The 26,444-nt window shown below is 42.4% G+C and overlaps 1 protein-coding gene across 1 annotated transcript; it reads left to right on the forward strand.

Moving 5' to 3' along the window:
- The first annotated feature begins 5,790 nt into the window (after nucleotides 1–5,790).
- Nucleotides 5,791–25,940, forward strand: LOC306806488 (zonadhesin-like). The gene is made up of 23 exons (XM_079315301.1): nucleotides 5,791–6,880; nucleotides 7,150–7,327; nucleotides 7,821–7,929; nucleotides 8,436–8,530; nucleotides 9,109–9,285; nucleotides 11,194–11,396; nucleotides 11,697–11,841; nucleotides 12,556–12,800; nucleotides 13,434–13,598; nucleotides 14,034–14,158; nucleotides 14,867–15,135; nucleotides 16,283–16,491; nucleotides 16,971–17,112; nucleotides 17,561–17,811; nucleotides 18,403–18,532; nucleotides 19,072–19,237; nucleotides 20,427–20,603; nucleotides 22,172–22,302; nucleotides 23,171–23,370; nucleotides 24,299–24,437; nucleotides 24,758–24,886; nucleotides 25,215–25,326; nucleotides 25,670–25,940. Exons 1-23 carry the CDS (start codon nucleotides 6,701–6,703, stop codon nucleotides 25,821–25,823), a joined length of 3,831 nt encoding a protein of 1,276 aa, XP_079171427.1. The 5' UTR covers nucleotides 5,791–6,700; the 3' UTR covers nucleotides 25,824–25,940.
- The last annotated feature ends 504 nt before the right edge of the window (nucleotides 25,941–26,444 follow it).

Raw genomic sequence — 26,444 nt, forward strand, 5'->3', positions numbered from 1 at the left:
AGGCTGGGACAGGGTGGAGTTGTGACGGTGAGCTTGAGGGGAACATGCTGTGGGGTTTGTGTGTGAGGAGAGAACTGTGCCAAACGGGCTGCTCCAACCCTGTCTTGGTTCCTGTCCTTCCAGGTCAATGGAGTGGAACAGATCCTGCCTTGCAGCCCATCCGCAGGCGTGCAGGTCTTGTCCAGCGGCTTCTACACCATGGTCATGACAGACTTTGGCCTGAGAGTCAAGTTTGATGGGAAGCATCGAGTGGAGGTGACACTTCCAAGCACCTTTGGCCAGAAGGTCTGTGGCATGTGTGGGAACTACAACGGGATTGCAGCAGATGACTTCCAGAATCCAGAAGGGGCAATGGAGCCAGACTCCACCAGCCTGGGCAACAGCTGGGAGGTGTCCAACAACAGCAGGTGGGTATGGCCCCCAGCAGCTCTGGGGACACATTGGGCAAGGGGAAGGAGGAGACGCAGCTACCAGGACAAGTCCACAAATGACCCAGGGGAATTTCTGTGTGTTTTTCCACAGCTGCTCAGCCGGACCTCTGCCCACCCCAGCCTGCAATGAGACCGACAAACAACTCATCAGCAGCAGCCACTTCTGTGGGCTCCTCACTGACACCAGAGGCCCATTCCAGGTGTGCCACGCTGTGCTGAGCCCCAGCAGCTACTTTGACACCTGCTCCTATGACCTGTGTGAGCTGGGGCTGGATCACGAGACCCTGTGCAAGAGCTTGCAGTCCTATGCAGATGCCTGCCAGTCACTCGGTGTCCACATACCTGTGTGGAGGAACACGACCTTCTGCCGTAAGTCCAGACATCATGGCACCGTGGGCTGGTGCTCTCAGAAAAACACGGGACACGATTGGAAGAGAGAGCTGGGCAATAAGAACTAGGGGCTGTAAGAATATGCAGGCACACATCAGTATTAGAGGCTCCATTTTCTGTTTCATTTTGATCAGGTAGGAGTGAGAATGCAAATAGAGCCAAAGAGACCCTAGAGAGAAGAGATGAAGTTACATTTTCAGAAGGGGATAGATATTCAGCCGAGAGGTGCATTCTGTTCACCAAGTAATTGCTCGTTATTGTATCTTGGCAGCCATCGCTTGTCCGGCCAACAGTCACTACGAGCCCTGTGCTGCAGCCTGCCCTGCCACCTGTGTCGACCCGATGGCTCCCGATACCTGCAGCCTGCCGTGCGTGGAGGGCTGTGTGTGCGACAGCGGGTACCTGCTCTACAATGACCGCTGCGTGCCCAGCCAGCAGTGCGGGTGCTGGCACAACGGGCAGCACTACCCCGTGGGCTCCGAGTTCTGGACGGACGACAGCTGCTCCTCCAAGTGTGTCTGTCCTGCACGGGGAAGCAAAGTCCAGTGCTTCAATGCCTCCTGCCCTGCGGGCCAGTACTGCGGGGTGCAGAACGGGAAACCTGTGTGCCTCGAACACTCCTACGGCATCTGCCACATCCACGGCGACCCCCACTACAAAACCTTTGACAAAGTGAGGCACGACTTCATGGGCAACTGCACCTACACCCTGGCCAAAGTGTGCTCCAACACCAGCTCCCTGCCCTACTTCAACGTGGAGGCCAAGAACGAGCACCGTGGCAACACCCGAGTGTCCTACGTGCGCGAAGTCACGGTTGAGGTGTACGGACAGCGCATCGTCATGGTCAAGCAGCAGACGAGCCACGTGCTGGTAGGCAGTGGGGCTGGCTCCAGTGGGGTGAGGTGCAAGGCTGGGCTGGCTGCAGCTGGCAGGGCCTGGCACGTGCCAGGTGTGGGTTGCCTCTCTTGAAGGCACTGGGTCACTTTGTTTTGCCTTTCTGGAAGAGATGGAGGAGGGAGGGGCAAATGGGGAACATGGGCCGTGCTGAGAAACAGTGCTGAGAGCACAGCACACAGCTCAGTGAGCCCCAGGGGTGTTGGGGTGTGAGGACATGCCAGGCAGCTGTTTGCCGTGCCTGGGCTGGCAGCTGCCTTCCCTGGGCAGGAGCAGCCAGGGAGGCCGGGGACAGGCCCGGGGCCCACTGTGCCTGTGTGCCGTAGGTGAACAACGTGCGGCAGACGCTGCCCGTGAGCGCAGCAGGAGGGGCCGTCACGGTGAGCAAGAGCGGCCGCTACATCGTCCTGGAGACAGACTTCAACCTCAGAGTGTCCTACGACGCTGACCACTCGGTGGAGGTGAAGGTGCCCACCACCTACTTCAACCTGACCTGTGGCATGTGTGGCAACTTCAACAACCGCAAGGACGACGAGTACATGATGCCCAACGGGCAGCAGGCCGCAGACTCCAATGCGCTGGGACAGAGCTGGCAGGTCCCAGACAGTGACCCCTCCTGCGGTGTCCCTGTCCCCTCCCCACCCTGCAGTGCAGAAGAGGAGCAGCTCTACCGCTCCGACCAGTTCTGTGGCTTACTGACCACCAGGCCTAGCTCTTTTGAGAGTTGCCACGGCGTGATCAACCCCCAGGACTACTTTGACACCTGCCTGTATGACCTGTGTGCCCTGAATGGTGGCCAGGAGTTCCTGTGTGCTGCTCTGGAGGCCTATGCTGACGCGTGCCAGGCAGCTGGTGTGGCTCTTCTTCCCTGGAGGAATGCCACCTTCTGCCGTGAGTAGCTGTCTTGCCCTTGCTAGACAGAGAAAAATGGGCCACACCTTCTGCTCTAAGCCTCTGGCCAAAGCCAATGTTTGGTCTTTCCCTTCTCACTTGGCTGACCATGGTTGAGGTCTTCCTGGTCCTAATTTTCCCTTTCCCATTGCAGCCCTGCAGTGTCCCCCCAACAGCTACTATGACCCCTGCATGACCGGCTGTCCTGCCACCTGCGTTGACCAACAAGCCCCACAGAACTGCTCCAAGCCTTGTGTGGAGGGCTGTGCATGTAGCTCTGGCTTCCTCCTCAGCGGAGACACCTGTGTGCCCGAGGCCAACTGCGGCTGCCTCTTTGAGGGCAATTACTATACTGTGAGTGAAAAGCCTGCCCTGCTTTGCACCCCTGCCAGGCCACTCCTCTGCCTGTACTTTCCTGCCTCATATGCTGAGGATTGCTGTTTCCCTGCCTGCAGGAAGGCGAATCCTTCGTGAATGAGAACTGCACTCGCCGGTGCCGCTGTGAGGCCAAAGGCCAGATGGTTTGCTCTGCCTTGTCCTGTGGCGAGGACGAGGTCTGCAAGATCCAGGATGGCCAGAGGGGCTGTTACCCAGCCAGCACTGCCATCTGCCACATCTACGGTGACCCACATTACAGCACCTTCGATGGCAAGCTCCACCACTTCCAGGGCTCCTGCAACTACACAGTGGTGACGGGCTGCGACAACTCCTCCCTTGGCTTCAGTGTCACCACCCGCAACGAACATCGCGGCAGCCAGAGCTGGACATCTCTGAACTCTGTGGCACTGTCCCTCGAAGGCCTCCACATTGCTCTGCGCAAGCACAAGGCAGTCTACGTAAGCCTCTCCTTTTTATACCTGGGAACAGCGGGCACGCTGCACTCCCTTAAATACCCCTCTTCCCCCAGGAACAGCTTGCTATTCCCTGAGCCTGCTCTATACACACAGAAGAGCTTGGCAGGGCTCTGAATGGGCTATACATGGCTGCTGCTCATGCAGACACAGATTCTGGGTTACTTTCCTGAACTTTCAGTGTACCACTGTACAGTTGCTGCTGCCCTCATAGGCAGTGTTTATCGTGCCAGCAATGCTTCTGGCCCATTGGCACTGGGAGTACCCTGGTGGGGAACCCTTGTGACCTCTCAGTGGAGGGCACCTCTTTATGTTTCTGTCTCCCTCTGTCCCCCTCCTCCAGATCAACGGTGTTCTGGTCTCCCTGCCTGCTTCTCCTGCCAACGGTGTGATTATTTCCCTGAATGGCTCCTACGTGCAGGTGTCTACCAAGCTGGGCCTGCAGCTGCAGTTCAATGGGGACCATGAGCTCCTGGTGAAGGTGTCTGAGAAATACAAGGGCAAACTCTGTGGGCTCTGTGGGACGTACACTGGGAGCCAGCAGGATGACTTCATGCGACCCGATGGGGTGGTTGTACCCGACTTCAACGACTTTGGAGCCAGCTGGAGGGTGCCAGATGCTGAGTGGCCGTGAGTCCTTCTTCCATCATGCAGATGAAGAACAGAAGGGAGTGTGGCAGAGGGCAGCTGGGAGGGACATCAGGAGGGAGGGCTGGTGATGGCAAGCATGGGGCAAAGGAGAAGAGGCAGCTTCCTGACCTCAGGGAGAGAGGGCTGAGTCTGGGCAGAATGCTTTTGGTAAGATGTTTGGATTGCAACTGCCTCAGTCGTTTGCTTGTTTCCACCTGAAAGCAGGGAGGGCAAGGGTGCCTGTGGGCCTTGTGTTCCTCCCTTTCAAGTGACACCCATGGGTGCCTGTCTTAGGGAGGGATCCAGACTGCAGAAGCTGAGGTTATGGCTCGGGAGGAGGTCAGGAAATGCTGGTCAGGCAGCTGTCAGCAGGCTGCAGGGAACTCAGGGCTGTCTGTCTGCTTTGTAGGTGTGACCCAGCCATCATCCCACCTGCATCCTGCTCCCCTGCTGAAGAGGAGGCAGCTAACAAGCAGTGCTCAATCCTCACTCAACTCAGTGGCCCGTTCCAGCCGTGCCATGCAGTTCTGCCACCCGAGACATACTTTGAGAGCTGTGTCTATGACCAGTGTGCCACGTCTGGCAGCACGGAGCAGCTCTGCAATGACCTGGGGGCCTACGCTGCAGCCTGTGCTGAGGCGGGCGTTGATGTGGGAGACTGGACTGCTGGCACTGTCTGTGGTAAGTCTTCTGTTGACTTCCTTGGATTTCCTTGAGTCTCAGAAACATGGCATCGGGCAGTTCTGGGGGCAGCACAGGAGGCAGGGATTTCTCCATCTATCACATTACTAGTCCCCCACTCTGATGGCCCAGCCAGCCCTTGCATGAAGAGACACTTCCAGACAGGTGGAATCTCTGTTTTGCGCTTTGTTTGCAATGATGTGGGGGTGTTTGGGAAGCCTGCAACATCCCCACTTGGGAACAAATCTCCATTCTCAAAAATGCCTTCTTCACTTCTGTTTCACTCTGTTCCATTCACCAGCTCCTACAGGCCCACCCACCTTGCCAGGCACTACAACGCTGCCTCCACGTCCAACAACAACACCATCACCTGGGACAAGCACAGGTACTGTTGTCTCCCATCTGTCTTTTGTAGTGGCTGTGCTGAGCGCTTGCCCTTGGCTGGCCACCCTTGCCTCTGCACGGGCCTGCCATGAATGTACATGGACATACTTGAGCCCTGCAGGACATGGGGAAAAGGTGGCCTCACCCTTACTCTACAAATTCTGCTTTCCTTTCTGCACCATGTTCAGCTCCACCAACAGACTGTAATTTTGCCTGCACATTTGACAATTATTTCTGTGAGTGGGTCCAGGAAGATTACAGCTTTTCCTTGCTAAACAGACTTCTGGAACATTTCTGCTCTTCTTGGAGTCTTTCTGGCTTCCAACCCTATAGGTCTTCCAATAGGTCTCTTTGCATAGTGGTCATGTTTTTGTAGGTGTAGACCAGACTTGTGATAGTTATCTCGCAGACTCTTTATTACCATGTCCATGTATATTTAAATTACTCTTTTTTATGGCAAATTTTCACCTGTTCTGCAGATGTTATTTTCTATATATTTTTAAAATTTTTATTTAATTTCCAAATTTAGATTTTTTTCAGATATTATTCCATTATATTTTCTTGTAATGACTAGTTTATTATATAGGATATATACTAAATTTTCTTTCTAGATAAATTCTAATTTCTTCCTCTTTTAATCATTAATGTCTATACCTATCTGCTTGTTAAGTACAAGACAGTCCTGGCTCACCTAGCCAATTTAGATTTCTTCTGCTTTTCTTGGTAACTTTTTAAGTATGTCTTTCTTTGTAAGGAGTTAAGGTTAACATGTAGACAGCACTCCAAGTGTAGCTATATTTTAATATGGCGTTGAAAAGCAAAGATGTAAGAATCTCTTTTCCTTATTTTTTGTTTTTGGTAAACACCAAAAAGCACCTTCAGGCTCAAGTCTGATAAGAGGTGATGGGAAATTTTTTCCCTCAAAATCAGAAGTTTTTATCAGTATTCAAAAATCTTATGCAGGTCTCGCACATAACTGCATACACAGTGTATCTCCATTTGTACATATTATCACTGACTGTTTAATTTTAATATTTTTAAAGTGCGCAAAGGATATCTTGTGAAAGCAGTACTCAATTATTTCCATAAATGAGTACTGGATCCCAGACATCTGATAGTGCAGCGGTCTATTCTGGCTAGCTATTCCTGTGAAGTTTTTTGGATAAATTCTTCCTGTTTAGTAAGAAAGAACAGTTCAGGTCTGGACACTAAAATCTCACTGCTCCACTTTATATAATGATGTCTTAATAATGCCTTTTACCCAACTTTCTTCATCAACCTCTAGCATAGATTTCTGATACACAAGATTAGGTTTTTGTGGGTCCAAAGATAGAAGGCTGGGTTGGCCTTTGGAGAGCTATTGACTGATGTCATCACTGTTACATCTGAGCAACAAATACAACATAAAACAAACAAACTGGGAACAAAGCAGCTGCAAAAGTCTGGTGATGACTCAGAGAGACCTTTTCTTTCTTTACAGATCGTGCTTCCTGCAGCGCCTCTGGGGACCCACATTACAACACTTTTGACCACAAAGTCCATAATTTCATGGGAAATTGCACTTACACCCTCTCCAAAGTGTGCAATGTCTCTGAGAGTCTTCCATACTTTGATGTGTCCACAACAAACGAGCACAGAGGAGCCAACACCAAAGTCTCTTATGTGAAGTCAGTGCACGTGGAAGTCTATGGCAATCAGATTTCTCTGCTGAAAAACAAGAAAGTGAATGTAAGAAAATACCTACTTAAAAGACACATATAATTTTTAACTGACATGCAGATAATTATTATCTCTGTAGAGTTTATAACAAAACTTTTGTTTTTTTATTAATGGTATCTACCTCTTTTAATGAAATCTCCATCAAACTTTCTCAGATGTTCTTTAATCAGTTCCAGTTCCCCTATGCACAAGATCCTATCTTTCAGCAATCTGTACTAGCTGTGGTAGTTGTAGAGGTCCCAATAGCCATACACTTACTTTTACAACTTGCTGTACAGGTGAATGGCTACAGAATGAATTTGCCTGTATTTATTGAAAAGAAGATCAGTATTCAAAGCAGTGGTGGATATGTTCTCTTGGAAACTGACTTTGGACTGTGGGTGAGATATGATGGAAATCATTATGCAGAAGTCTCTGTGCCCTCTAATTACAGTGGTCTGCTCTGTGGCCTCTGTGGTAAGTGGTAGCTGGTGATTACTTACTTTTTTTTCCTTAACATGTAGAAATTACAAGAATAGTTTGTCTTGCAAGGTTCTGATTATTCTTTGGTTTGGATTATCTGGAGTTTTCTAGTTCAATTATCTCTTCATGAGTTTTTCACCCTTTCATTGTAGGAAATCTACCTAAGAATATAATGGTGCAAATAGCACTGTTTAATTTTTAGTCCAACATTCTACATGTAGGATGCAAGAAAATGAGGGGTTTTTTCGATAAGTTTAGATAAGTTTTTTCTTGGATGCCATGTAATCTAGTTACATAGGAATTTACAGACTTCCTGTTTCAAATGTCTGAGCAGCAGCCCAGGTCAGTAATCAAAACACTATTCTGCAGTACAGATTGATGTTACATATTTATTCTCCCTATCTCAATTCATTTAAAGCCTGAAACCTAGCTTTTTTCTGCAGGTTTGAACTTCATGTGTTCCATAAATGTCTTTTTTCCCTCACAGGTAATTATAATGGTGATCCAAATGATGACAATATCAAGCCCAATGGTGACATTGCAAGTGGTTCCACTGATCTTGGAGAAAGCTGGCAGGTGCCTGAGAATAACACCATGTATGTAAATCATTTCATCACGTAGATTTTCTGAGCAAACTCTTACAATCAAACATCCATCTACTCGTTGGCTCCAGTGCCATTCTATATCTTCCAGCTGCCCATTAGAAGCAGGGAGCTGGACTTTCACATAAACTTCCACATAAACATAAAGGTGAATGATAAGAGGGCTCGTGCCCTTTAAGTCTCATTTTCCAAAGCAGGAACTGTCTGTTGAGTGTGAGGGGGGATGGTACTTCAGTCCAGTTCCCTGATTGGAAACCATAACTGTTTGGATCCCATAGCCCTTTTTTAAAACTAAGAATAAGCCTTTGAATCACCCAGAAGGGATCAAAAAGGAGTCCATTCAGTGAGAAGGCTGACATCAGCTTTTCAAAGAAGCTGGATAAAGTCTTGTGACAGAAATAAAATGCACTCTTTTGTGCAGGGTTGTCATGTACTAATTTTCCACTGAAAATCTGATAGTAATAGATGTAAAACATGTTTGATTTGTTTGCTTTCCCCAGATGCTCCAGTGGTGGGACAGAAGAGCAATGTGATCCTGTGTTGGAGAGTGAAGCAAAGAAAAACACAGCATGTGGCATGATCACAGACCCGACAGGTAGTGTGTTGGTAGATCTCTGTGAGCCAGGTGATGGACCATGGTCTAGCTTGTTTTGTCCCTTCTCTGTAGTCTCTTTTTCTGAGCTTATATTGGAAGCACATAAAACCCAAAGGTGCCTGCCAGAATATCTGTTCAGATAATGTCAATTTGTCCATGAATTTTATCTGAGAAAATGTGCAGGGAACCATAGCTGCTCTTTGTGTTATAGTGACTTGTACTCTGCTTGCTAAAAAGAAATAGTGCAGACAGACTGTCAATGTGTGTGTTATAAGCACTTTATCTGAAATTCTGGACATGCTCCCCATAGTCGTATAGAATTAGTGCTTTTCCTAGGCAGCAATGCTTAATTTATGTAAGTTATGTTGTATCAATCATGCAAAAGGAAGAAAACCTGGTCCAGGGAGCCCATTCTCGTACTGTGCATTGTGTATCCATTTCAAGTACTGAATTAACTTATTTAACACAGCCTGGAACACCCACAATATGTTTGCTGTGACAGAAAATATGTGGTGTCAATCTTAACGTTCCAGTGGGATTTTTTCTACCCTTCTATATATCTTCTTTGATTTACACAGGAATCTTCAAGGACTGTCACTCCAAGGTGCCTCCACAGAATTTCTTTGAAAACTGTGTTTATGACATGTGTTTCACTGGGGGACAGGCAACCTCCTTATGCTATGGACTACAGGCCTATGCTGAGTCATGTGTCAATGCTGGGATATGCATAGAATGGAGGAATGCTACTCTTTGCCGTGAGTATTTTGATATAAATATCTATTCTGGATTTTAACTTCATTGTCCTTTACCTTTTCTGTGCATGTTATTTCATTTTATGTAATGTTCTGAGTATAGTTTGTCTTTTATAATGTCTTGAGCCTGCTTCAGATTCAGAAGCACTCCAGGATTTGTATAAACCACTAATTTTGAGAACATTAGGATACATGCAGGTTAAATCTTTAAAGTTTCATAATATTTATAATTTGCTATTAGTTTCTTGAAAAGTCTGATTATGTTCAATTGTGTCTTATGTGAGCTTCTACACTGGAGAAATAAGTTCCTTTGTTTCAGTAAAAATCTGCCATCCTCAATGTAGGTGGAGCTGGTCGTCCTTCATAAAACATGTTTGTCAATGGCCTTTGGTTAAAAAAACAAGAGAGCTTGAAAAGCAGCTGTTTCTAGGAAGTGCACTACTTCTCTCTGAAGCAAAACATTGAATACTGTCACTTACTTATTGAAGTACTTATTGAAGTACTTAGTTACTCTTTAGAATGACCTTATGGCAAATTTATTATAATGAACTCATATTTCTTAGCATAAAGCTTTCCAGGGGTTCCACTGGTGCTGGTTTTAAGCAACACTGGACAGCTTTCTGCTTGTCACACATAGAATCATAGAATGGTTTGGCTTGGAAAGAACCTTAAATATCATCTAGTTCCAGCCCTCCTGCCATGTGCAGGGATGCCCTCCATTAAAACAGCTTTCTCAAAACCCCATCCAACCTGGTCTTGAATAATTCCAGGAAAGGGGCATCCAACTTCTCTGGGCAGCATTTTCTAAAGGATATTTAAGTCCACAAACTACACACCTGAGAGGAAAGAAACTCCTCTAAAGGTCAACCATACTTAATAAACCATAATTGTTCTCTATGCTTTTTTTGTCTTACACTAATTATTATTATACCTCTTACAACTGGATTATTTTTTGCAGATCTGCACCTTTTTTTTTTTTTTTTTTTTTATGTGAACAATTAGCTCTGCATTTAAACTAAAAAAAATTGATAGGTTTCAGGAGCAGGAGTTTGGAAGGATTACTGCAATAGAGCACCCAGTAAGACAGCACTGAGAGGACAGAGCACCAGGAATTCTTACATAAATAGAAGATAGAAAAAAAATGAGTGTCTAACCCTCCAAAGCAGATTAAAGCCATGGACATCCAGACTCCATAGTCTGAGGCTATAGGCCAGAACCTAATAATCTATGGCTTCATTATAGTAATAGAGAAGAGTTAGTAACATTAGAAAGACTGACTCTCAAGTGTTTTCTTCATCAATGATTCAAATAAAAACTCAATTAAGGTCCTGACGAGGGGAAGGAAGTCTGGCTAGATGACTGGAGATGTCAGCTGTAATTGTCTGACAGGACTAAGGGATCCTATTGTAGGGACAGAAATAAATTGAAATCATATATTGTGATTTTTAACAGAATTCAGCCAAAACCATGTTTTTCTGTGTTTTTTTTTAGATTACAGAAATGGACAAATTATTTCTGTAAAATATAATGTTATCCCTGGGGACCATGTTTTGTGTGATAGTAGCCCAATTCTACCCTAAGTAGAAGGGGTGTGAAAGGATATTGTTCTAAAGGAGTCTCAGTGAAAGACAGAGTGTGATTTTTATTCTATTTTGGAATATATAGCAGATGCTCAAATAGTAACTACAGTAATGGGGACATGTCAACTGGTATGACAAAAATTCTTCTATTCCCATAACTGAGTCACTTTGTGCCTTTAATTCAGCAGAAAAAGGTTTGTACTCAGCACTCTCCTGTCAGGCTTTCAAACAGCCATTTTGTGTATTTTCAGGAGCAAACAATGAAAGCATCAGGAAAACCTTTATTATGATTTTGCCCTTTTGAGTGATCTTATTTTTATTCTCTTTTTAGCAATGTCATGTCCTGGAGGCAGCATCTACAAGAGCTGTGGTACTAGGTGTCCCTCTACCTGTTTGAACATCTCATCAGCTGATTCCTGCAGTTCTTTGCCAGTGGAAGGTTGCTTCTGTAAGGAAGGCTATGTTTTGAGTGGAGACAAATGTGTGCCAGAAAGCAACTGTGGTTGTGTTGATGAAAAAAATCAGTATCACCAGGCAAGTTACATCAGATATTAAAGAAAAAAAGGAAAAAAAAAACCACCAAAATCAGGGCATCTCATTCTTTATCACTGCGAGGGGAAAAACATATTAATAACACTATATAATTCATATTTACACCATTAATAATTTCAAAATACACTTACTTTGTCAGCTCTCTTGGTCCATGAGGTGTGTGGCTGCAATTGCCCAAATTATAATTTATCATGCACATTCAAAAGCTAATATTTTTCCTTACGACTTTACCTTCTTATTTATCTTATAATGTATACTTCTACACTTTTTCTTCTCATGTAGCTGAATGAAAGCTGGTTCACCAGTGACTCCTGCAATGAGCGCTGCACCTGCAAGGCCAATAACACCATTGAGTGCAAACCCTGGGAATGTGGAGACCAGGAGGAGTGCAGTATTCAGGATGGTGTGCTGGGCTGCCATTCCAATGGTGAGTCCAGCCTGAAAATCACCCCTATGTCAATTCCATAATTAGATCCTCTTCTCCTTCTAGCTTTATTATAAATATCTTTTCATAAAGGACAATGAAAAAGTCCCAACTGACTGCTGCCAGTGCTAAGAGATGAAAATGCATGTTCTGTCCTGCAAGCACAGATGCCCTCCTGTTGTAGTGGATATCAGCAAAAACTGATGCTGCCCAAAGTTTGCAAGATTGCTTGGATTCTATTTGTCCTAATAATGAAAATTCAAGTCCCACTTCACCAGTGCTAAAAGATTTAAATTTGGTTGCATTTCTATGAGAATTGTGTTTCTGTGGGTCTGCATAATGACAAGTGCAATTTTACTTACTTTCATATTAACATCTACATTTATACATTTAATTATGTATTTTTATATAGATAAGTAGAAAAGCTCTGTATTTCTCTCAACTATGCTATAAATCATAGCTACAACAGCATATAGAAATGTATACAGAAGTTTATTTTGTGTATAATTTGCAAATTAAATTTAAGAGATGCTTTCTGGAAAGTTCTTATTTAAAAATAAGTGTCATTGGCATGAATCTGAGATGCCTCTCTGGAAGTTTGCCCAGATAATAATTATCAAGATGAGGTTGCTCCACTAATGCAAACTGCTTTGGTCAGCTGAGTCCATGGTGCAATCCAGTACAAAATTTTTAGATCTTTTTTTTTTTTGCCTTCAGGTCAAGCAACATGTCAAGTGGTAGGAGATCCCCATTATTTCACTTTTGATGGAATGAAGTACACTTTTGTGGGAACCTGCACCTACACTTTAGTTGAGGTTGTCAACACTGCCACCAATGTCATTCCTATAACCATACTTGGCAAGAATGAAGACAGGGGACCAAGAGGGGCCACATACCTGAAAGAAGTCTACGTAGAAGTGTTTGGTATACGAATCACCCTTCAGAAAAACCAAGGAATCCTGGTAGGTGGATGTGCTCTTCTTTCTGGCAAGAAGTATCTTAAATTTAGCTCACTTAGAATAGCTGTAGCAAAAAGGATCTTGACATTTCCTAAGGAACATAAATGCATATGCTTAACTCTTGTGGGCACCCCCATTAAGTGGATGTGATGAGGAAATAGAATTTCTCACTATTTTCCAAAGCTTCTGGTTGGGTTTGCTGCTCTATAATCCATATCTTAGAGATTAAATGCAGGGCCTCAGACTGGGCAACTATTGCTTGAATTAAAATGTGGGACTCCCCCCTTCAACAACTTTTATAAATCCAGTCACCTATAGCAAGTAAGACATAATGTATCAGCCTGGTATAACATAGGGAGTCATGGCAGTACTGGAGGCAGGAATCTGCCCCACGGGCAGAGAAAGAGCTTGCTCACCATCAGGGATCTTTCAAGTTCCCTGTTAAAACAAAGGATACAAATCCTGCCCAGCCTTCCTCAGCTAAAAGGCTGATCCTTGCAACCCATAGTTGGAATATGCAAGCTGGAAATGTAAAAACCTAAAACCTTCACAGAGAAATCTTCAGCACTAATAGGAATATAGATTGTGAGCTTTCATGGAAGAATGTCTGTACTGAAAAATGACACATCTCTCCAGCTGAACAACGAGAGAGTCTACACTCCAGTGCAGAGCCGACTGCCAGGCATGTCCATTGGAAATGTTGGCAGATTTATAGTACTGGAAACTGACTTTGGTGTGACAGTGAAATATGATGGCAATCATCATCTGGAAATCACCCTCCCACGCTCTTATTTCTCACAGGTAAGATTTAGTATATGGGCATCTGGAGTTCTTTCAAAACTGCTGCTTTGTGTGTTTACTTGTAGTTCCTTTTATTCCTGTGTTTTGCTGTTGCATCTTTCTTTGTAGCTGTGTTGTAACTTTTTTCCTTTCTATTTTTTTCTCTTCAGAACAGTTTCTTTATGTTCCAAGGGAGTAGTTAAAGAAAATTACCTGTTTGGGGAAATGCTTCTAACTTAGAGAAATAAATAGCTTGAAGCCTTAGGGAATCAAAGATTTACTGTAATTTCTGTTTTGTTTCTCCATGGGTGCAGTCAGAATGTCTCAAATGTCTGGTACAGGACTGGTAGTTGGTGGTGATTTGGTCACATTATTTCATAGGTAATGAATAGGAAGTTATTGGGGAAGTTGATGCAAAGAGGTCATGCTTAGAATATGGTTCTTTTCCCTCTGCAGGTGCATGGCATGTGTGGCAATTTCAATGGTAATCGTGAAGATGATCTGTCCTTGACCAATGGTACACTTGTCACTGCTCCAGAGTTTGGAAATAGCTGGAAAGTGGAGATAGACAGTGATAAGGGGTAAATATTAAATTATTAAATAATTTTCATGCCTCTTACCTTGCTTCAGGAAAGAGTGAATTGTTTTCCATTGTTTTGACTGTCTGCTACATAAGCACTGTATACCAGAGTTTCCTTTTCTTGAATTTGTAGTTCAAAAAACAGCCATGCCCACAGGAAAGCACTGCACAGGTCAGAGGAAAACCATAGCTGTTCTATCAATCTACACACACACTTGGGGAATTAGTCTTTAGGGCTGTCCACAGTGCAGACTTTATTTTACACTGGTAACACCCAGAGCAGGATGATGGTGCTGGGGAATGGTGAGGGCCAGCTGCTCCCTGGCAGACAGGGAGCCATATGTGACAGCACAGCTGAGAAAACTGTGGCCTCAGCAGCCAGGGTCCATCCCACTCTACCAGAGTGAGGCAAGTGGGGTAGCCCCACAGATGGAAGCTGAGGTCAGCCTAGCTCAGTTCAGGTCACCACACAGAAATTTGCAGTGATGAGACAGATCCAAGGTCAAGCTGTATAGTCAGTCCTTTAGTCAGGGCCAAGTTCAATGAGAATGTGTCAGACACAGCGTGGTGGTTGTCAGCCAGGTCCATTTCTGCCCAGTTTTTCATCTATTGACAGTAGGAAGTCTCCAGCCTTTTGTACTTTGTAGTGGAAAGAAACTTTCCAGTTTCAGTCTGTTTTACAGCAGCCTGTGTCTGTACTTTCTTGCAGTTGTTTGCCAGACTTAGGAGAAGTTGAGAATCCTCCTTGCACTGCTGAGAATCAACAACCCATTGAAAGACAGTGCAATGTTCTAAAATCAGACAAATTCAAAGAATGCCATAGTCTAGTCAACCCTGATGACTTCATAGAGATCTGCATCTATGATATGTGCCAGTATGATGGTATGAAGTCTGCTCTCTGCGACATCGTTCAAGTCTATGTGGACACCTGCAAGAGCCATGGAATCACCATTAAATGGAGGAATAGCACATTCTGCCGTAAGTACAAAAGCAAATGAAAAATGAGAAACTTGAATGACTGACTGCATGCAAAGATTAGCACAGTTAATTGGACAAGATACATAAAAGAAAATGAAATCTAAATTCTTATAAAATACAATTCTACCATTATGATTTCATTGCTGCACTGAACTGTGCTCACATTCAGAAAAACCCAGAACTGGACAGGTTATGGATGTTGATGTGGAGTTAGAATGGCATTGGTTGCAAATGAGATATTGCAGTGAGCCTAAAATTAGAAATAATATAACCAGACTAGGAGGACACAGGACTCAATACCACTCACTGAGACTTGAACAAAAACTGTCAATTTGCCCAGTGATTTATTATGATCCCTGTTCTCAAGTTAATCTCCAGGGTATATGCCTCACTCCACCCTTTCAACAAAGCTACAAACAGGTTATGTAAAAATTAGTAAATATCATGTACTGGGGTTTTATTTGTGTGGGGTTTTTCACTATTTAGTATTATATTGTGGGATTATCACCTAATGTTGTAGAGGACAAAACAGTTAACTGGTTAAAAACCAAGTCAGATGAGTGTATAATAGATCCATCAGAAATCCCCAGCTGCCTTCTTGTCATGAGTGGAGGAAAATACTGGATTTACAGACTTCTTGTCATGTTACACTGTTTCTGAACTGTCCTGTTATGCACATCTAGTCATTGGCATAAATAGGGTTTAGAGCTAGATGAACCTGCAGTCTGAGAATACACATCTGCTGCTCTTGCGTGTCTGTAGTTAAACAAAATTTACACCTGGTTTGCATCAATGGAGATTCAAATACTTTAAGAAATTTGCCTTTGAGAGTCTCACTTCTAGCAATGCCCAGAGAAGCCTTTGCAGCTGAACTGGAATACTGAATCTGGATAACCTAGTGCCAGGTGGTTCACTGATACCTGTAATAAACTGAATAAGAAGTTCCAGAAAGTTTTTTTTTTTCTGTATTTTTGTTGGTTGGTTTGTTTTTTTAAAGTAAAATATAAAAATAAAAACCAGCTGATGATCAAAATCAGCTACTAAAAGGCAGTTCAGTCCTACTATTCCATAGGCCAAGGCTTAGCTTTCAGTGTTTGCAGTGCATTTTGTAAATGTATTTAATAACACTGGCTCTGTTCTCCCACAGCACTGCCCTGCCCATCCCGCAGCCACTACAAAGACTGTGTCTCTGCCTGCCCATCAACATGCAGTGACATTTTTGCCTCTTCCCTTTGTGAGAAGACAGAAGAGTGCACAGAAGGCTGTGAATGTGATGATAATTATGTGCTCAGCAATGGCAACTGTGTGCCTCTCAGCAGCTGTGGCTGCAGGGATGATGACAACAATTACTACAGCGTAAGTAGTTTTTGGAGCAAATCTCTGACTTCAAAACTTGTAGAAAATTGGTCTCCTGTCCATCTTTATATGAAAGAGAGAGAGATCAAATACTTCAGGATCTGTCTCTTAAATACATTTCATCTGATTAGTAAAAGCTGTTGTCTTGGGTATTAGGAGATACAGAAGCTTGCTTGGTACATTGCACCTGAGGCCAAAACTGAGGTCTATTTTAAACCAGCCAATTGATCAGAATTATTCAGGCAGCCTGTCCTAATCTGGTTTTGTGTTCAAATTCTCACATCAAAGACAGTAAGATAAATGGACAGAGATCCCCTCTCACAACCTTTTGGTGAGACTACACTTAATCAAGCAGTTGTGGAATTGCCAACTAGACAAGGCTGCACTTAGCTAGTGCCCACACCCATGGCTATTGAACTTCCATTGCACTGCAGAGCTGAGCACCTTGATAACATATTATTAACACAACTTGTGTCCAGGCTGGGGAGACATGGATAACTCCACACTGCACCCAAAGATGCCAGTGCCAGAAGAATGGTGTCATCAGTTGCAAGAGCTATAGCTGTGATTCTAGAGAAACCTGTGTGATTAAAAATGGAAAAAACAAGTGCAATCCAACAGGTAAGTGCAGCAGATCTTCACTTGGGGCTCGCTTGAAGGCTGCAGAAGGGAGAATGTGGGTGTACATACTTTCTTTCATGGCAGTTCCATTCTTCCATGGGGAAAGAAGGCAACTCTGACTGTTTTGTTGACAACATGTTACTGAAAACAGAAAGGCTTTAGTTCTCATAATAAAAGGTTCTTATTCCATGCAGAGAATTTGTAGCGTGAAATGGATACCTGGGTATTATTTACTTATATCTAGAAATTTGACAGTTGGACTAAAGTTTGACTAGTTGGAATAAAATTTCTTTTAAAAAATTCCCAGTGCTGAACCCAAAACTCAGTTTGTGAATCCTATCACAATGACCCAATTTTTCCCATGGCATGTTGATTTGAGAACAGGGGAAAAAACCCCAAAACCTAATAAGCAAAACCAGTAGAGAGTAATTAAGCTCTTCTCTTGCAGGTTTTGGGAAATGCCAGGTGATGGGTGACCCACACTACATCACCTTTGATGGGCTGGTGCACCATTTCCAAGGGAAGTACACATATATTCTGGCTCAGACCATCCCTGACCTACCTGACACTCTGGCACAGTTCAGCATTGAAGGCACAAACTATCCTTTACGTGGAAGTCGACACATTACTTACCTGAAAGAGCTGCTCATCAATGTTTACAACCACACAATTCGATTCAGGCAGAACAAGCAGGTCCTGGTAAGTCCCTCCCTGACTGCAGAGCAGAGGAAGGCCCCCTCTTGAACTAAAATATCTTTGAGTAATGGACATTAAATTTTTTTAAGAATTAAAGTATTAAAGCGAACTGTGTTATTATAGCAGTGCTGTGAGGCAACCATAAATGAGATTTTCAGTTGTGTTCAGTGTTTTTTCTCCATAGCTATGAAAGAATTTTGCATCAAACAAATAAATTAATAAATACAGTTTTAGCAGTGAAAACCCCAAATATCCTAAGGCTAAAAATAAAAACACACCAATTTTCATCAGTGGTTTCAAGCTCAGATAATTAAGTTTTCTTCCTCTTTATTGGTGTGTTAGAGCATACATAGCTGCTATATTACATTTTTAGCCAAATAATAGAAATTTCTTTGGATTATATGAAAATACTGCATTCAGATCACTTTCCTCAATACATCATTTTGTTAACTTAAAAAAGTAAATGTTTTTAAATTATCTGATATATTTATCACAAAACCAGAGAAGTATTGTATTGTAACATGGACCTGTACTGAAATCAGGCTTTAATTTGGCCTATATATAATGAATTTTAATTTTTTTGTTCCTTTTTAGTTGGATGGTGTGAGGGTGAGGCCCCCAGTTCGACCTCATGAAGGTATTCGTATATATCAGAGGACAACAAGAATTTACCTGGAGACAGATTTTGGCTTATACCTGAGCTTTGATGGCAATCAAAATGCAGGTAAGTGACATTAAAAAAATGTGCAGAAATATTTATGTATTGCCCCCAAAAAAATTCTCATTCCAGAGGAGGTCTAAACCCAAGACAAAATCTGAAATTTTACCTTTTGCATTTATGGTCCTTTGTTATATAAAATACCAGAAAATAACCAGAAAAAAAACAGAAAGCATTGTTTCCTAGGAACCAGAAAAAAAACATAAAACTGGCATTTCTCTGGATCCCAGTGAATTTAGGAGAAATGAGATGTAGAATCAGACTGTCATGCATTTTTTCATATTAAGTAAGGTCTGAATGATAAAAACAAAAGTAAATCACTTGAAATTATTAATTGGGATAATAGAGCAAAATCTGGATCTGCACAGAAACGTGTGAACAGGTATGTTCAGGGCTGTGCTCTTATACATATTAAGCCCATGTCACATTGCCACCTGCAATCTGAACCAAGGCACGTGGCACTTGGTATTGATTTCTCCCTCTTCCACACACTCGGTGGCAACAATTTCTATGTAACAACTCTTTTTCCTTCTGACTTTGCCTAGACATAAAGCTGGCTACCACCTACAGAAGCAGAGTGGAAGGCTTATGTGGTGACTTTGATGGGGGATACAGAAATGACTTTAAAAATCCAAATGGTGTTTGGGTGCGGAACGTGAACGTGTTTGGTGAAAGTTGGAAAGTTCCTCTGAAAAGAAGCTCTCGCCTCAGGTACTTGATTTGCTATTTAATATCCACAGCAAGAACTGCCACTAGATGTGAGTGAATTAAGTCATAGTTAACCTCTAGGAGTAACTACAGTCTTATTTCTATCTTATCTTTCTTCTTCCCTTTGTTTGTGTGTAGGGACTTTTCTATCTGGCCAAAAGAGGCCTGAACTCTCAGTGCATGAGCCCAGTTCTGTGTCCTTGTTTGGAGTCACAGCCATTACAACTGTTAGGGCACAGGGATGAGCAACATCTTTGCCAAGCTCATGGCAAAGATGAATACATGCTCTGGATGGGCCTGAGTGAGTGCAAATCCTGATTCAACATCAGTCTTTCCTCTGAAGCATGAAGGTAGCTTTGAAATCCATAAACAGAAATTCACAGTTCCTCCCAGAAAAAGTTCTTGAAGAGTCCAATTTTCTTGCTTTCATAGCTATCTATTTTTTTTTCTGCCATACACAAAAAGTAAGGACATTATTTTGACTGTACATGAGCATGATATTTCTGGTCAGGAAAATTCAGTGCTAATTAGTTCATACACAACATTGAAAAATATTTTTCTTGTTTCCTTGAGGTTTCCTGCCTTCCTGCCTTTCCTCCTGTTGCTTTGAAAGCCCTTTGGAAATTGCTTAGCCCCTAACACATTGCTTTTTCCAAAAGAAAATGAAACTGTATTAACTGTCCAGATATGTATTGGCTGCAAGAATTTGCCTGCTAGAATAGCAGAAAACAGTATATAGGGCAGTGTTGAGCATAAAGGGGCTCTGGAGTCTGTGCCCATAGGAAAATTCTGGCATTTTAGGCATGCAGGCAGTTGTTCAATGAAAATGAACATATATCCAAGAAACAGAGCTTTATTCCAGCTGCATCCTTCTGACTAACATTCAGTTTTGTTGAATAGATTGGATGGAGGAGGCATAGATAAAATATGTACCATGAAGAATTTCCAAACAGATAATTGGACATATCCTTTTTACTTTAAAAATCCATAAATCTCTGAGATGGTAGGAAGTGTTCCAGTACATCTTTGATTTGCTCTACCTTCTTCCCATTCAGGATAAAACATGAAAGAGAAATAAGTTTACATTTATAGCACAAGGCAGAAGTGTTCTCGCAATGTTACTCAGAAAGAAGTACCATGAATGCTGGATGTACACAGAACACTCATTATTTCATAATGACTTCATTTACAGACGAGATGTCATCTCAGAAAATGAGTCTGAGGAGGAACCAGATCCAGGGCTTTTCCAAGGCTGCAATGAAAATCAGCTGGACCAGCAAAACACAACTACAAAGTGTCAAATCCTGACTGCCTCAAATGGTCCTTTTGCCAAGTGTCATTCTGCAGTTGAACCAGGTTTCTATTTCACGTAAGTGTCTACTGCAGACAGTTGTTCTCCCCATTTGCAAAATCATTGTGGCAATAGTTTCTGACAAGAACTATCTTCAGTCATCTGGAGTTTCCAGGATATTAACAGGAGTGGAGGATAATAAGTGTCTTTGAAGAACTGGACCCAGTGATTCCATTATTTATATATTTACATCCTCTTACTTATTTTTAAATAGTTGTGATTATCTTTCTTTCATCTATTCAGCATTTCACTTCTTTGGTAGCTCTACAAAGCAGCTTTCCTCTTTTCCCACACAGGTAAGCATTATCCCTGTAGCCTGGAATTTCCAATGTTCTTACAGCTCTCATCCACACTCAGTAAGAATTTAGCACCTGGGTCTAGTGGGTAGCCTCATACAATCTGTATTGTGCCATAGCCAAGGCTGAAGCTGTCAGTGACACTTCTAGAATTTTTCATGAAGAAGTACAAAAACCAGATTAGTGAAGAGTAACTAACCTGGTATCTCCAAGGAAGTTCCCTCTGCTGTGTTTCAAGGTTGCTCTGCCTCCTACCTATACAACTCCAACATACCTAATACCTATATTCATCCCCACGTTCATCTTTCATCCTTCAGCCATCATCAGTCACAAAGTAGCTGCCAGTTTTCTTTAGTTACATAGTTATGCCCAATGTTTAAAGACAGATAATGGTCACCCCAAAGTCCCTCTTATCTGTGAGAAGTATGTTAGCAGTATCTTGAGCCAAATAAAGTGGACCACTGGGTTCAATGTGTATATCTGTATCTATATCTATAGTTTATATATGGATTATATAGATTAGATGTAGATGTAGATGTAGATGTAGATGTAGATGTAGATGTAGATGTAGATGTAGATGTAGATATATCTCCTGATTATTAACACAAGCCTACTTTTCTACTCACTCTAGAATTTTGTAGTTCTACCTGATTAGTGGCTGCCCTGATTTTTCTGAGGTGCTGCATATTTGCAGATTCCATTCATCTTGGATATCAATGCCTCTGAAAATCAAGCCATGAATACTCAAATAATGAGCAAAACCGAGAAGGCAACACTAGCAAACAAACACTAGATAAAGCAGAATTCTGTATCAACATTCAAGGCACATGGAAATGGGCAGGGCACCCGTGTATTGAAAGGAGTGTGTAGTTCAGTTGTAACACTTAGCAGCATGAAAAGTGCTCTATAAGCAAGATGTATTCTGAAACAGAAACAGAGAGCAAAGAAGAACTCACTGTGTTAATTCAGGTAACTCGTCATTCATGATCCAAGGGAGGCTTAGATTGCTTATGAGAAAAATTTTCTATTTAGGGCCATAGTTTAGGTGGTGGATCTGGCAGAATTATATTAAAGGGTGGGTTAGATAATCTTAGAGGCCTTTTCCAGCTTTAATGATGCTATGATCCTATATGGACACCTCACATAGCAGCAGCAGCTGCACAAAAATGATCTGATCTTCCCAATCATGTACTTCTATTCCTCTGTTTCCTGTCAGCCAGATGCTGGTAAACAGGCAGCAGATGAAAATAACCAGTAACAAATCTACTGGAAATTAATGTTTTCTCACAGGAGCTGCCTGTTTGATATGTGTGTGGAAGGAGATGAGGTCACTACCTTGTGTCGCAGTCTGGAGGAATATGTGCTGGCTTGTCAGCAGCAAGGAGTCAGCATGGATGGCTGGAGGCAACAGTCAGAGTGTGGTAAGCACAGGAAGAAATAGAAAGTAGGGATTCTACCTACATGACTAAAAATCTGAAGTTTAAGCCTTTTCCTATATCAAATTTTTTCAGGGAGTAAAAACATATTGATTCACACTTCACTCACCCTCGTTTTTCTGGACTTTCTTCTTGAGCTATGCTGACTTCTGCATTTAAACTCCAGCTTAAAGAGATACTTGGGAAATCAGCTGTCAGCCCCCTGTCACAAGAAGTTTTGTGAGTGGGAAGACATTCCCATTCCCAAAGGGACAAAAAGTTTAAATTTTGGAGACCATCACAAGCTACAAGTCTGAGAGTTAATTTCAAACTCTATTTAAATCTACAGAATTCACTAATTGTCATTTTTCCTGTGAAATGTCAAGATTTAAAAAAATCAACTGAAAACTCAATACTTTTCAAAATAAAAAGTGCTGAAATAAAAATTATAATTATCTTAAACATATCCCCCCCCCCCCCCTTTTTTTTGTTTTAAAGTTTGGATATTCAACAAACCATATTTTCCCTGTGTCTGATGTGGTTAGGTAACTTCGTATTTCTGATGAAACACAGTTCTCAAAGATGTGGAACAGATCTGGCACTTCAGGGATGTCAATTTGACATCCCTGAATTTGTGAGAAGTTGTTTTGAGATCAGTGTATACTAGGAATGAGAACACAATAGACAAATAGCTTTGATGATGCATTTCCTGACTTTTGAGTGCTTTACTTACAACTTCAATACTATTATATAGGTTTGCACATCTGTTTGTGTGTATTTATCATATTGCCTCCTACAAAATGGATCAGAAAGTGAATTCTGTAGGTAAGTACCACACAGCAGCCTGGTATAACTGGACTCCTTATTTTTACAGCTCTGACATGTCCTGCCAACAGCAAGTACAGCTCATGCATGTCTGCATGCCCAGCATCCTGCAACGACCTGACCAGCCCCTCTGAGTGTGAATCACCCTGTGTTGAAGGCTGTGAATGTCTCCCTGGTTATGTTCTTAGTGGCTTTGACTGTGTGCCTTACAAAGAGTGTGGCTGCACATATCTTAACAAATACTATGAGGTATGGTCTCTCTGTGGGTCACACAGCTCCTGCAGCACTAAAGAGTATTTTCTTCTGTTAGTTATTTTGACTATCTTCTCATAATCTTCAGCACGTAATTTTGCAGTAGAAACATTAGAAACAAAGAGCAATTGCTTAATAAAATTCTGGTTTCTGGAGAAAGGGAAGAGAGGTCAAGATCTCTTGATCTCTCTCTGAAACTCTGCCTGATAGTCCAAGGCAGACACTTGGAGAAATTATGTGATTCAATTTATGTTAATAATTGACCTTTATTATGCTCATAGGTTCTAAAGTTTACAACACACCAGTTACAGAAAAATTCTGTGCATCACTGTGGCCTTGTTCCTCGAAGTGAAGAGTGGTATAGGCAGGGTTGAGAGTCTGTAGAATTGGATAGGACATGAGAGCCCTGAGCAAAACTGGGTTCTGAGGAGGATCCTCCACTGTCACTGCAGGATAGAACAGCTCCATCATCTCACAGATTTCTGGTTAAACACTAGAGATTTGGTACAAAAAAAAAATCTAAGCCAGAAAAGCCAGTAAAGATTTAGTATTAATAGGTAGCACTTTTAAGAAAAATGGCAGATAGCATTTCCACATTGCCTTGGAAGTATGATGTGATTCATCTGCCACTCATCTCCAGCAACAGTTGCCCATTTTTTGTTACCCTGCCTGGTGCTAGGATCTCATGCCCCAGATCTTCTTTTGCTTTCTTTCTTGGGCTATCCTTGAATTTCAGAGAGCTGCATTAGTAAGCTTCTTGATTTTTTTTTTTTTTTTTCAAACTACTTTAAAAAACCCCAATCTGTCCTATTACCCTTCATCAGGAAAGTGTTGAAGAGAGTATAATGAGGGTTCCAGTGCTACATTCATGGGGGGGTTGCTGATTTTATTTGGTCTCTTTAACATCTAACTCCTGGTCTTCCAGATTGGAGAAATATTCACCACTGATGACTGCTCTCAGAAATGCCAGTGCACAGAAAGCTCCACTGTTTCCTGCACTGATGAAGTGTGTGGGTCTGGTGAAATCTGTGGCATTTCAAACTACAGCCGTGGATGCTACAGAAGTGAGTCAACCACTATCACATTGTCTTTGATGCTATGAAGACTATACTAACTTTAAAGGGCATCACTGGCCTAGGGATAGTTACACGACAGAGTGTACAGAAGAAAACCATGCAAGGGATCTTGCTCTGATGTTCCACTGGAGAAACAGTGTTTCCTACTGAAGAAACAGTGTTTCTTTCCCTTATTCGCATTGTCAGATACAAGAAACACGCTAAAATACAGGGGACATGCAGCACTAGAAGTCAGCGTAATCTAAGCAAGAATGGTTCTCTGCAGGGTTGGATTATCTGAGAGTCAAATGTTTCTCCTTTTTCCCCAGGTGGCCCATGTATGCCAAATCCTTGTCAGAATGATGGCATTTGCTCTGAAACTTCCAACAGCCCTTCCCTCTACTTCTGTGAATGTTCACAACTCTACACAGGACCAAACTGTGAGGCTGAAATACTAGGTAATAAAACTATTCTGGATTTCCCTGTCTGCATTAAACACATCATTTTCAAAAATGGATGTTGTTGTGGAGAAGACTGGGCTTGCCCTTCATTTTAATGATGTAAGTTAGTGACCCAGTGGGTGAGAGCCTGTGGTCATCCAAGCAGAGAGAAGGGTCAGAAGTCCAGTGGAGAGGTACCAGAAAGCAGGACAGCAAGGCTTGGTACAGCAGACAGGACCTGGGTCTGACACCACTCCAGAAAACCAAACAGACAGGAAGGGTGGAGAAAAAACATTTCTGTTCACAGCATGGTTTGCTTTCAGTAACAAGACTCTTTGTTTTTCAGTTGTAGAGCCTGACACAGAGGATTCGAACAACACAGTTGCCATTGTCATTGGAGTTGTGGCAGGTGTGGTTGTTATTGTCATTCTCATCTCCTCCACAGTGTTCCTGCTCAGGTAAGGCTTTTCCCAGCTTTCCTACATTCAGCAAAGTAAAGACACCTCTTTTAGCACCTGTAAACCTCAAAACACCTATCAGTCACATACCTGCAAGACCAGAAAGGAGTCACAACACTAGGGATCTCTTCTGAGGAATCTGAGGGAAAGCTTCACTTATTTTTTTAATCAGGAATGAACATATGCCATTTCTTTTACACAGAGCATATGCATCATTTATCATGAAACTCTAGCTTCTCCAAAACTCAGTTCCATTCATGCTCACAGCATTGTTTGATCTCTCACTATAAATAAGAATAGAAATTAAAATAGGTTTTTGTTTCTTTTTTTTTCTATTGTACAGAAGGAAGAGAAAGGTGGATTCAGCTACAGTATCAAGGGATTCTTCTTTTAAATGGTCCAGGAATGAATCAAATGTCAGAGTACGTGAACAAGATTATGGCTGCATTGTGAACAGAGCATTTGATCAAAATGAATCCCCAAATACACATCTATAATTGACAATACTATTCCTATTCCTATTCATTTGTCATACCTTTTACTCATGTATTTTAATTGTATTTCTAATACTTTGAAAAGAAATAATAATAAATTTATCATTGCATTTGTTGAAACCTTTGAAATTGTTCATTTAAAATATCTCTCAGATATCAAATTGTAGGCCCAAACTGAAATATGCTCTAACTGACAGAAGAGACTCTGTTGTCTTCAAATGATATTTGAAAAATACAAGTTCCAGTCAGACTTTGATGACACAAGTGTGCTGCATGACATCACATACACACCTCTAAGAGATGTACAAAACATAGACTGATGTGGTCAGAATTCAAATTGGAAGAGAGTAGGTTAAGGTTAGATATCAGAAGGCAGGTTTAGGTTCACTTTAGTAAAGAAATTCCTTACTATGAGGGCAGTGAGGCACTGGATGACTTATCCAGAGAAGTTGTGGATGCCCTGACCCTGAAAGTGTTCAGAGATAGGTTGGACAGAGCTTTGAGCATTCTGGTCTTATGAAAGTTGTGTCCCTGCCCATGTCAGAGGGTTGGAACTGGATGTTCTTTAAATTCCTAGAACCCAAACCATTCTATGATTCTACAAACAAGTTATAGCATCTCATG

The sequence above is a fragment of the Erithacus rubecula genome (genome assembly GCF_903797595.1).
Source record: "Erithacus rubecula genome assembly, chromosome: 11".
Lineage (NCBI taxonomy): Eukaryota > Metazoa > Chordata > Aves > Passeriformes > Muscicapidae > Erithacus > Erithacus rubecula.

Excerpts from the sequence above, each read along its gene's own strand:
- LOC306806488 (XM_079315301.1), top strand. The coding sequence starts at position 6,701 with ATGGGAAATTGCACTTACACCCTCTCCAAAGTGTGCAATGTCTCTGAG. Across the intron at positions 6,881-7,149 it reads TGAAAAACAAGAAAGTGAAT|GTGAATGGCTACAGAATGAA; the intron begins GTAAGAAAATAC and ends CTTGCTGTACAG. Across the intron at positions 13,599-14,033 it reads CACGCTCTTATTTCTCACAG|GTGCATGGCATGTGTGGCAA; the intron begins GTAAGATTTAGT and ends TTCCCTCTGCAG.